This window comes from Oncorhynchus tshawytscha, linkage group LG11, assembly GCF_018296145.1.
Source record: "Oncorhynchus tshawytscha isolate Ot180627B linkage group LG11, Otsh_v2.0, whole genome shotgun sequence".
Taxonomy (NCBI): domain Eukaryota; kingdom Metazoa; phylum Chordata; class Actinopteri; order Salmoniformes; family Salmonidae; genus Oncorhynchus; species Oncorhynchus tshawytscha.
This window is the reverse complement of record NC_056439.1, coordinates 10,026,328-10,038,843: the sequence shown is the minus strand read 5'-3', so window position 1 is coordinate 10,038,843 and position 12,516 is coordinate 10,026,328. Positions and strand designations below refer to the sequence as shown.

The 12,516-nt window shown below is 42.8% G+C and overlaps 1 protein-coding gene across 2 annotated transcripts in view; it reads left to right on the top strand.

Moving 5' to 3' along the window:
- Nucleotides 1-3,577, top strand: part of rnf24 (ring finger protein 24) — a 62,528-nt gene extending 58,951 nt beyond the window's left edge. For both annotated transcript variants that reach the window (XM_024436721.2, XM_024436720.2), the window contains exon 6: nucleotides 188-3,577. In XM_024436721.2, coding sequence (XP_024292489.1) covers nucleotides 188-326 — 139 coding nt within the window. In that variant the 3' untranslated portion in view covers nucleotides 327-3,577. The remainder of the gene's footprint in view (nucleotides 1-187) is intronic.
- Nucleotides 3,578-12,516: the final 8,939 nt, after the last annotated feature.

The window sequence follows — 12,516 nt, the reverse complement described above, 5'->3', positions numbered from 1 at the left end:
AAATCTGACGATGTGCCCCTTGAGCAAGGCACTTAGCCATAATTGCTCCTGTAATTCGCTCTGGATAAGAGCGTCTGCTATATGACCCTAAAGATTAACCATCTTGTTTCTCTCTCTCCCTCCCCATCCTCTCTCTCCCTGTCCTTACTTCCTCCCTCCTCCGCCCACCCCTGTCTCTCTCTGGCAGGTGCCTCATTAAGTGGCTGGAGGTGAGGAAGGTGTGCCCGCTGTGCAACATGCCTGTTCTGCAGCTCGCCCAACAGGCGGGCGTCACCATCGACGTGCCCATACAGCAGCACCTGCCAGGCGTGGAAAATCTGGTGTAGCGCAAACCGCAGTGCTCACACACACACACACACTACACACACATGTACAGGTACACTTATGCCTCGATCACACCGACAGCATCATTGCATTTTTGGTACACCAGAAGTACATTCATTTCCAATGGAATGCTGTGTTTACCTGGCATACGTTCGATGCTGCATCAAATTGTATGCGTAGGCGGCTTGACAGAAATGGTAGCAGAAGGGGAATGCTGAAATTTGTTGCACACATATCCAGATGATGCTGTGCACCATTTTGCGCAATGACTCTGTAGGTGCGATCGAGGCGTTATATATGATTAAAAGACAGGACAGACAATGGAGGAACACAACAGTGTTACGATGCGGACATGGACTCACGGCGACGAAGAAGTGAGTCTGCTGCCTCTCCTCCTCTCATCTGTCTGCCTTGGTGGATTCACATAATGATTTTTTTATATATAATTACGGTTCTTTTTATTGACAATTACATTTTTTCTTGTGGACACAGCCGTGGTCACTATTCTGACCGTTTCACAACCAAAGCACTTTTCTGGGGACACCAGCGCGTGACGAATAAGAGACATAAAAACCAACAACTACCACACGTTGATATGAAAATGGCTTCATCGTTTCGTTTTCTTTTTAACGACTAAACTTGTATTTTTTTTTATTTTTCTACAAGCACTTTAAACATTTTACTCAAACTTAAATTGCTTGTGAGGTTGTAGTAGCAACAAGGTCATTTTATTATTACGATTAACTTTTTTTGTGTGTACATACAGAGCCACATGAGTTAATTTTATAGTTGAGTGAAGATTTTTTTTTTTGGGGGGGGGGCAATACTATCTTAAAGGGACAGTAGCCTCCAAATGAATTGACTTTGGGATGCTCAAGGAACTGCAGAATTCTGTGGCCTGATCCTCCCTCTCACTCACACATGCAAAAAAAGGATATTGGAGGTGTGTTTATGAAGGGAGGGTCACCCCAACCTCAGTACTTGGTGTTTAAACAACTTAATGTGAATTAAGAGAGCAAAGGGTTCGAATGTGGGGTTGTGACTAGGATGTGATTCACCGGTGTATCCGACTCTGCGTCCCCTCTTGCATATGAAGGTTGTACAGGTTCTTACTCACTGCACACCTCAGCGTCTGCGTTCCCAAATGGTACCCTATTCTCTAAAAAGTGCACTATTTGGGACACAGACTTTATTTACCACAAGGCTTTTCTGTGGCCACTTTCACGGTCTGCATCTGTCATTACAGAAAAAAACAGTTACTATTCTGTTTGTGAACTAATTGTTAAAACGCAACAATGCAGAGGTTGTATTTTCATTGAAAGATTTTTCACTCCAAGGTTTTTATAAGGGTCGACTCAAATTAAAATATTGGAATTACCCAGATACACACTCTCAACTGTGGAGGGGTCCTGGCCTCAGTCACTTCCTGTGGACGAGCGACCAGGGAAGTAAGAGTAACCCAACACCCCGAGCCCATGGCACCCCTAGAGCTAACATCCAATCATATGCCTCTGTTCTTGTTACATAAGAACCCCCCAGCCCGCAGCGCTCCCAAAGCATTACTCATTCAGCTTGTGGCAACGGAGCGCTATGAAAACGCATAGTTGGAAGACTCCTCTTTTGGTTTTCTATGTTTAAAAATACATCCCTCTCTTGCTGTCCTCTGGTTTGAGTTTGAATGAGGTTTAGCCTGATGTAAGTCTAAAACAACTATCCCAATCTACACACTAAATAGTGAACAAGAGTACTTCATATAATGACGAGATGAATTATATTCCATATGGTCTCCGACGTGATCATGTCTAGAATCATATATTCTATAGGCTAATCTTTATGAAACCTAGAACAAATACTGGTCCACTGAGGCAGGGGGTTCTTAAACTTTTCTAGTTTGAGCCCCAAATTAGAAATTGATCATCCTCCCCTGACCCAAATGGTCCTCCAACAACCCAAATGAAGAAGAAATGGGGTGTGATTATATTCTCACATGCCCAGAGCCCACTTTGGGTCCCGACCCATAGTTTAAGAAACCCTGCACTAAGGCATTGTTGCATTTTGACTGCTATACATTAAACGTATAAAACCAGACAAGTTTGCTCAGTTCATTGCATTTCCAACTTTTGACACAGAATGATGGTAGTGAACGCTACAGGGCTACACAGCACTGCCTTGGAACGTGAACGGCTTGGTGAAATGTATCAAGCTGTGACACTATGCAAACTAAGCAACAAACCCCGTCTAGTGTTTGCGAGCCCTTACTGATGTCGTAACAGGAGCACCCGGAGATTCACTTCATTCTCAATTCAGTCAACGATTCAAAGCTGCTTCTGTGATTAGTAATTACTAAACGCTATTTAGCTTTAGCTTAACATTGATCTAATTAGGCTGAGGGATGTAGGCTAAGCATCTAGTTCAAATCCTGGCAGCACTCAGCATATCGGTCAACACACATACGTACGTTCCCAGTAGATGTCATTGAGCTGGTATAGGCCCTGGTCAGCAGTCGTAGAGAATAGCAGTGTTTTAGCAGGCTCATTCTAGTGCTTTCCCCAATCGCTCTCTCCACACTGGTGTTTTGTTCACCACTACACACACGCACACCAACCCCTCTACCCTTGTGCTTTGTTCCACCACCTTTTGTGGGATCACTGTAGTAAAAGTGCTGTGTGATAGTTTGGAACCGAGGGGGATAGTGTCCCATAGGTCAGGGGTCAGCTTGTGTCAAAGGTCACAGACTAGATCTAGGTGATGGGTCATAATAATGCCGTTCAATACAACTTTATTTATAAGGCAGCCTGGTCTGTCCTAACAGGTTCGATTTGGTTCTTCCCTCCTTAAGTGTTTGTAACTTTTCAGGAACCCGGCGTTTTCAGTGCTGAGCATCAGGCCCAGCTCCAGAACCACTGTGCTTGTGTCTCCTACAAATGGAATGGTATTCTTAGAATTCGAGTCATTCTATGAACTGTCTTCCATTTTTGAAGTGTTAAGACCACAGAGTCATCAACCACCCAACGAAATTGACTGTGTCCATTGGCTTCACTTTCGAACAACAACCGAGCGGAACGTTAGCCTACTGTAGCTAGCTGGTGAAATGAATAGTTGAACATGTTGCCGCCAATATCAGAAACAATGTCTCCCCCGCCTCACCCAATAATATCTGTTGTATTTGAGGAGGATGACAATCTCGATTATGATATTTTTTTTACTTGTGCTTTTACTTACGATGTGTGTTTACTTTGGCCATTTGTTTGAAGAGACACTAGTGTGGCTGAATGTTGAATGAGAATAACCATAACCTTTTTATTGAAGGAGCCCGCCGTTGCTATCATGTGCGGGCCGCTTCGGTACCCGTTTGACTCTTCTTGGTTCTGCTGTGTGGCTACACACACACATTTGCCTCGCAGGAACCAATGGAGGTGTCACCCTTTCTGTATATCACTCAAATAGAAGTATATAACACCTCCTTTGTACGAAGAGACTTCAACTCGGATATCCATCTCAAAACTCCCACGTTTGACTGGTCCAAAGTTATCTTTTGACAACAAGCCCCATCACTTTCTTATTCCCTTAAGACTCCTATATTGTAACCCGTAGCCAACAGGAAACACAGCCAGTCTTGAAGCTTCATCCTCTACTACGTGTGGTTGTCTCCGAGTTGACAGTTTAGAGGGAGATATGAGATAGGACTGGGAGACACCGATCATGTGAAAGCATGCGATGAAATGGCACCTGCAACCAATTTTACCATTGTAATTGTACATAGAGTAGTAGCAGTGTTGGTAGGAAGGCATACTGCATAAACACTTTTTACTGTGAGGGATTGTGCACCGATAATTCTTCCATTGAAAACACTGCATCTGCGCACTTACAACTGCCATTTGCCCATCTGAGAATTGTAACAATGCCAGCCATTTTGTAATGTTTTCTTTCAAATGAGAGTTGAAGGTCAGAAGAGAAACCTTTATCTATTATAACCCATCATTTCTTCCTGTGTAACTCCCTAATCCTTCCCCCACGCTTCTCGGGCCAGACAACATGGATCTAGGTTCTCTCCGAGTCCTGGAAAGTAGCCACGGTCAAGTGCCAGAACAGCAGGCAGTTATAGGCCCTTACGCAAGAGGAAGGAATAATGTGTATATTCATAGTGAATAATCACCTGTCGTCTACTAGTTATTACTTCACAAGGTACCAGGCCAAATCTATTTGAAAAACATTGGACTGTTGACGAATTTAGTGATGAGTCACCCTACTGTAATCTCCATGGAAGTCAGCACTGTTCCAGAGAACGCCAGGCCATTGGGCTGTAATATTAAAGGACTATGATGTACTTGCTTCAATATCATGAATTACTGAGAGCAGAGTAAGGCTCTTTGTCACCACAGCAACCAAATTACGTAATAACGGGCCCCTTATCGCGTGTCCTTTCTATAAGGTGCTTTTATCTCAGAAAGTATACCCAGAGACAGAAGAGGAAGTGGGACATCCCGCTCCCTTGTTTATTTTCCGTTTCAATGGAAGCCAAATGAACTAAGTAGACCAGACCAAGCTGCTATCGCATTGGTGTCTTCAGTAGAGCCATCCCCTTAAGTAGACATTCAATTCAATGGTAAACGGCCTGAGTCAACCATCTTTTGTATACCTAGCTGTTGGCAGCCATTTTGTGGGCCAGGCCTCAAGGTCAAAACTGTGTAATTGGCCACTTGGGCCTCTAACACGTCACTGCCTCACTGAAAACTCTCAATGTTGTGTATGGTGTGCATTTATTCAGTGTATAGTTCTTGTAGTGCACCCCCCCCTTCTCTCCCTTTAAGTACATCCCCTGTCTCGCCCCTACCCCACTTTATCCCAACCTCCCACTATGTCCAATAGCCACCACCTTCTTCTCTCAATAAATCAACCTACCCCACCATCTTACCCCAACCTCCCACTTTATCCACCAGCCCACACTTTCTTCCCTTGATGGGTGAACCCTACCCCATCCTCATTGAGGGGGGGGGGGAGGTCTACCCATCCTACCCTGTGATATAACATTGTTTATAAAATTAAGAATTCTGCAGCAGAATATTTTTGAAGAAATTTGCTGTACAGTATTTGTAAGCTCTATTTTTGTATATTTAATTGCCATTTTGGAAAGAAAAAGTAATGAATGCATTTCTTTTGCTAATTGTTTTATTCATAATGTTTTTTTGCATGTGACTGACTTGAACTGTAAATAAAATGACCACGTTTTGGAAATAATGACTGCTCATGCTTTTAGTAAAGTTCCTTTACGTGGTTGTAGCAGCATCCTTAAAGGGGCAATACGGGATTCAAACAGCAGTGGCTCACCGCCTCATTGTTTGTAAAAGGATGGGGCTGGTGAAATGGAACCACTCCAATCCCAGATTGCGCCTTTAACATTGTACTGCAGCGGAAGGTAATTGTTTACCAAGTCAAATAGTTAGCCAGATCTCGTGATCCTGAAGATGTGGTAATACTCCTGGGGGGGTATACTACGAAGGAAGCTATACTAAACAAAAATATAAACCATTTCTAAAGAAGGGGTGTGGATCAGAAAACCAGTCAGTAGCTGGTGGGACCGCCATTTGCCTTATGCAGCGTGACATCTCCTTCGGCATAGAGTTGTGGCCTGTGGAATGTTGTCCAAAGTTGCTGGATATTGTCGGGAACTGGAACACGCTGTCATACACATCGAACCAGAGCATGCCAAACATGCTCAATAGTGACATCTGGTGAGTATGCAGGCCATGGAAGAATAGAGACATTTTCAGATTCCAGGAATTGTGTACACCGTGTGACATGGGGCCGTACATTATCATGCTGAAACATGAGGTGATGGCGGCGGATAAATGGCACGACAACGGGCCTCAGGATCTCGTCACGGTTTCTCTGCATTCAAATTGCCATCAATAAAATGCAGTTGTGTTTTTTTGTCCGTAGATATGGTGTGTGAGGCTTTTAGAAGTGCCGTCTTTATTTTATTATCGCCATGCCATCCTTGTACACAAGTACCTTTTCCCCCTAATCTTATTTAAATAATTGTATTAAGTCATACAAAAGTTTTACTGTGCATCAGTGGAGTTAATCTCAAGAACATGGAAGCGCTGTTCTTGGCGAGAGTAGTACGGGCAGGAGCGAGAATTGCCACTGACCTGACTCACCAGCTCTTAACATCAAGCTGCCGATACAGAATTCATCTTTACAAATCCACCAGATCCCAGAAATCATTCTTTCCCACCAGTCAGTGGAGGCTACTGAGGGGGGAGGACTGCGCATAATAGTGGATGGAAAGGGGTCGATGGAATGGTACCAAATCGTTGACATGTTTGATACCATTCCATTGACTCCATTCAAGCCATTATTATGAGCCGTCCTCCCCTCAGCAGCCACCACTGCCACCAGTATGAGTCAATTGAATAAATAACTGGTCAAACCCTCCCAGAATTTCCAAACTGAATTACGGAAGGTATCCACGCGTTCTCTGCTGTAGCATCTTGTGATGTATTTATGCACCTATTGGTGATGCCATACATTTCCAGAAAGGGGGACACACAACAAATACTTCTGAATTATTATGACAATCTATGCGAGAGGGAGTGCATCTGATTAAATTTGTCCCCAACTTGCAGCTCAGACACTTCATTCAGGATAAATGGAGTTGGCCCACCCACGGAGCAAGTTAGTTCGGAAGGATTCGTTGCCATAGAAATGTACCTGGTGACCAGGTGAGACACTTTGGTGGTACTGGTTATCCCCGGTTGTCCAAAAGATACCTCTGTAATGCCTCAAACCCGATTTGTAGTATAGGACTTTGGTATGACGTAATACCAAGGGTGGAAATGTCTTCAAGTGACTGATCAAGACTCTTGGCTCACACACTGCATCACTAGTTGCGTAACACCTACTTGTACAGATGCAGACCCACCCCAAACGAACAGCAACACTCCACATGACATAAATGAGCTTGTGGCCAAACTTGGCAGGTAAGTGCATGGTGTCAGTGTGAACTTCCATTGTCAGTACACTGGTATTCAGTCGCTGCCGTATCGTTCCTGTTACAATAACAGTAAAAAGTGTGTGGTTTGTCTAATAAATGGCATTTTGGCAATTGTTTGTTGATAAATAAGAGTTTACTCAGGCCGTTTGCCATCAGGAACCTTGAAGAAAAAATGTCTGTCTGTGTAAGTGGGTATTTCCTCTTTTGCGTGAGCACGCTTTCCCCCGCGTGAACTCACAGCTCCTTCATATTGGTCACGTCCCACTGCTCAGACGTCATCGGCTGACAGATTGCTGACAGGTTAGCTGATATGTAAAATACCTAACTGGGGTTGTAAGAGCTTGCAGGCATCAACGCCTCGGCAGAGGAATGCACCCAATATCTGGCATGTTCATGCGAGAGGGGGGACAGTTGGCTCTGGTCTCCTTGTCCCCTCCCGCACGCCCAGAATTTTTGGGGCAGTGAGACCCCCAAAATGAGTGGGGTGTCATACAGTCTCTGCTCACACCTTCCTTACCTCAGAGCTCCACGGCAACAACAGGCCTCGAGTGTCTGTACTGTTCTCTCTCGGCATGCTTTGGCCAACCGGAGCATCTGCACTGTTCTCTCTCGACATGCTTCAGCCAATTAGAGCCTCTGCACTGTTCCCTTCTCTGTTGTTGAGTGAAATGAAGGATTGGCTGGTTTAGATCCCTCAAACTCGGGACCTCGAAGCCAGATCCACTGCAATGTTTCATTGTTCCCCTCTAATTAGGGACTGATTTAGACCTGGGAGACCAGGGTAGGGTAAGAGTTGAGTACCCCGATAATCATGTTGTACAGGATAAACTGTGATTGACCAGGGGCCACACGCCTAACTACCTCACCCAGTGTCAGCCAGTCTTCAGCATTTGAGGGCCCCGGTTAAAAGTTGTACACCAAAACAGGGACAAGGGTGCCAATAAGGATGCAACCTGTGTTGTTGATGTTTCCCTTTCCCCTACTGACCAACTGACCTCTCCCAGTCCACACTGTGTTGCGTCTCCTCTGGGTTGTCTTCGAGGAGGTGAGACGATAAGACTAATCAGCCTCTTGACTTCCACCTTTCCCCTGCAGTCAGAAAAGAGGATTGGTTCTTTATGGTCAAAGGTCAAATGAAGAGTGGTGTGGTCTGGCTGGGTTGTCCTTTAGTTTATAGCCTTTGGTCCTGTCCAGAAACAACCCCTAGCGTAGACCAGGGGGATTCCCAAACTCTTTTGCTTTGTGACCCACCAATTGAGTCGCGACCCAACATGTCGGTTGAAGGGTGAAAAAACATGCTCAGACCCCTGAGTTAATTTATTAATGATACCCTCTTCTTCAAAGCATGTAACTGAATGTAGATTAGAGTATGAGGTCTTAAGGAATTGACTGTATAATAATACAAATATTTGTAACAATGCATAAGTGTCATCCCGTGACCCATCCACACCCCCCGCAGCAACCCAAAAGTTAGTCCTGACCCACAGTTTGGGAGCCACTGTTCTAGACTGATGGAAGGATTGGACAGGTGTGGCACATAGGCTAGATGGAATTCAAGGTTAGACATGTGGCAGACTACATGTCCGCAGTCCACATTTATCGTCATGATATGCATGTTCTAGAATTTCCATTACAGTACTACTGCTGTTGTTTGTCGATCCAGATTTAATAGAGCCCCTATACTTTCCTAGAGTAGGTACAGTACAGTGAGTGGCCTGTTCAGTATGTGAAGTTTCAAAGGTGTTTATTAGGATACATTTTCAAATAACTCCGTTGCATACATCTGTGAAGGGTGATGATACTCTTGACTAGATGGGCCTGTTTAACCAGTTTGAGTTGTGTTAGCCAATAGAGAAAGGAAGGAATAAGATGAACTACCAAAAGGCAGAGCCCTAGGCTCAACATTATGCACGTGCTTGTAAATGGAACTACACTGCCCTCTTGTGGACAACTGGGATGCTTCAAGTCAGTTTAGTATTTTATTTCACTAATGGTTAAGGACAGGATTGGAGGAAGGGATAGCTGATTCTAGATCTGTACCTAGGGGAAACAGTCAGGAGTACATGAGTTTTTAAAGAGAACCCACTTCTTTTAGGCTTTTTGTATAAGCACTTTGTGACAACTGCTGTTGTAAAAAGTGATCTATAAATAAATGTAATTGATTGTACAGAAAATAATTAGATTTTCAAACAGGTCAATGTATTTAAATCATTTTATTGATGAAAAGAACTTGATGATTTTGACGATGAATGGGAAAATAACACCTTTCCATTTATTGCAATGGTCTTAGGATGATGAACGGCATAACATTGTTGTGGGAATGACTGTTTGGGTTTTTGAATAAACCTGGTCATACCGACAAGACATACCTATATTCGATACAGTACATTAAAATGAGCATAATATCAATGACTGTCCAAAAGAATCATTAAAGAATGTGCACACTTAGTTGCCCAGATAAGTGTTGAGGTAATGAGTTCGAATACAACTCAGACAAATGAGCAGAGAATGCAATCATCCATACAGGGAATATGTGCAGAAGAGGTAAAAATAAGCTAGCCTGGGTCCTGGATCTTTTTGTGCCATCTTGCCATGTCAATGACCATAGGGATTGGCAAAATGTACCAACAGATCTGGATCCAGGCTAATTAATTACATAAGAATTGATACAGGTATAAAATGGCACCCTATTCCCTGAATAGCGCACTACTTTTGATCAGGGCCCATAGGATTCTGGTCAAAAGCAGTGCACTATATAAGAGAGAGGGTGCTATTTGGGACGAAAGAGATATACCGTAGATGGAGCATAAATTCTTGGCACAAAGCTGGTCTTAGGAAAAATCGAGGTTTCAAATGCCTGACACAGTAGAATAGTTTGTTTGTAAAACAAAAATATAAATTGCCCATATCCCAGACAACCTTATTCCATGAATCAGAATTTGGCTTTGAAAAGAGAAATTAAGATACTTAAAAAAAAAAAAATCTAATCAACAGAAAACAATAGCCAGGGTTCTAGAGAATAACAAATCATTAAATCATGTACCAACTTATTACAATTAAATGAATAAAATGGCGACAAGGAATCTTGATCATGGGAATCCTGAGATATTCAGGAAGACTAAGTTACCAAAACAAGTCATAGAAACATTAAATGGAAAGTTCACCAAATTATAAACTGTTATATTGGTTTCCTTACCTTTATAAGCAGTCTATGGCAGTGGCCAGATAAACAAAACCAAAGCATGGACTTGGTCAATAGACTGCGTATAGGGTAAGGAAAATTGTGTAATTTGGGGGAACTATCCCTTTAACAACAGACACACTGAATCTTAGCTATGGTTATAAGGTCCTAGTAGAACATGCAGCAGGGACCATCAACTAAAAACAGCCGCGGGCGGATTTCTTTCTTGAGCGGATGGTCAGGGGGACAGAACATATTTACAAATCATTTGTAGACTAAGAATTTACCGCAAGAAGCCCAGCAGATACAGTACCAGTCAAAAGTTTGGACACACCTACTCATTTTAAGAGGTTTTTGTTTTTACTATTTTCTACATTGTAGAATAATATTGAAGACAAACTATGAAATAACACATATGGAATCATGTAGTAACCAAAAATGTGCTGCATCAGATGATCTGGCCTCCACAATCACCCGACCTCAACCCAATTGAGATGGTTTGGGATGAGTTGGACTGCAGAGTGAAGGAAAAGCAGCCAACAAGTGCTCAGCATATGTGGGAACTCCTTCAAAACTGAAAAGCATTCCAGGTGAAGCTGGTTGAGAGAATGCCAAGGGTGTGCAAAGGGTGACTACTAGAAACTAAGATATATTTTGATTTGTTTCACACATTTTGGTTACTACATGATTCCATATGTGTTATTTCATAGTTTTGACGTCTTCACTATTATTCTACAATGTAGAAAATAGTACAAATTACAGAAAACCCCTTGAATGAGTATGTGTCCAAACTTTTGGTTCTGTATATTTGACTAAAACAATCATTTCAAACCGAACTTACATTTGTATACCATCACATATCTCTCTCTATTATGCGTGGGAATACTTAGGAACAGATTTCCAAAATAAATCAATTGGAGCTGATTTGCTGTTGTTTTTACAGTATTATGTCCAACCACTTAAAAAGAATAGTCAAAAAGTGTATTTTTTTGTTACTCAGAGATCAAATAAAAGGCTAATAAAATCACTGCCCGGGGCTGCCAGTTGGGGAACCCTGACATGCAGTATGTTTTTGTCAGAATGACTTCTCTTCAACTCTTAATCTCATTGTCTCATTCGTTTCTGTTTTCAGGGCATGTTCTAAAACAATTTCAGCAGGACTTCTGTCACACAATGAATCTGGTTAAGAAGCTTTAAAGCAAACCAACACAAACACAGAGTACACAAACTTAGTTACAGTGCCTTGCGAAAGTATTCACCCCCCTTGGCATTTTCCCTATTTTGTTGCCTTACAGCCTGGAATTTAAATAGATTTTTTTGGGGGGGGATTGTATCATTTTATCACCCCATGTTATGGGGTGATAAGAGGTGTTGGGTTTGTGCCAGACATAGCGTTTTCCTTAATGGCCAAAAAGCTACATTTTAGTCTCATCTGACCAGAATACCTTCCATATAATTGGAGAGTCTCCCACATGCCTTTTGGCAAACACCAAATGTGTTCGCTTACTTCTTTCTTTAAGCAATGGCTTTTTTCTGGCCACTCTTCCGTAAAGCCCAGCTCTGCGGAGTGTACGGCTTAAAGTGGTCAGATACTATGGACAGATACTCCAGTCTCTGCTGTGGAGCTTTGCAGCTCCTTCAGGGTTATCTTTGGTCTCTTTGTTGCCTCTCTGATTAATGCACTCCCTGCCTGGTCTGTGAGTTTTGGTTTGCGGCCCTCTCTTGGCAAGTTTGTTGTGGTGCCATATTCTTTCAATTTTTTTAATAATGGATTTAATTGTGCTCTGTGGGATGTTCAAAGTTTCAGATATTTTTTTAGAACCCAACCCTGAACTTTGTCTCTGACCTGTTTTGGAGAGCTCCTTGGTCTTCATGGTGCCACTTGCTTAGTGGTGTAACAGACTCTTGGGCCTTTCAGAACAGGTGTGAGATTATGTGACACTTAGATTGCACACAGGTGGACTTTAATGAATTATGTAACTTCTGAAGGTATTTGGTTGCACCAGATCTGATT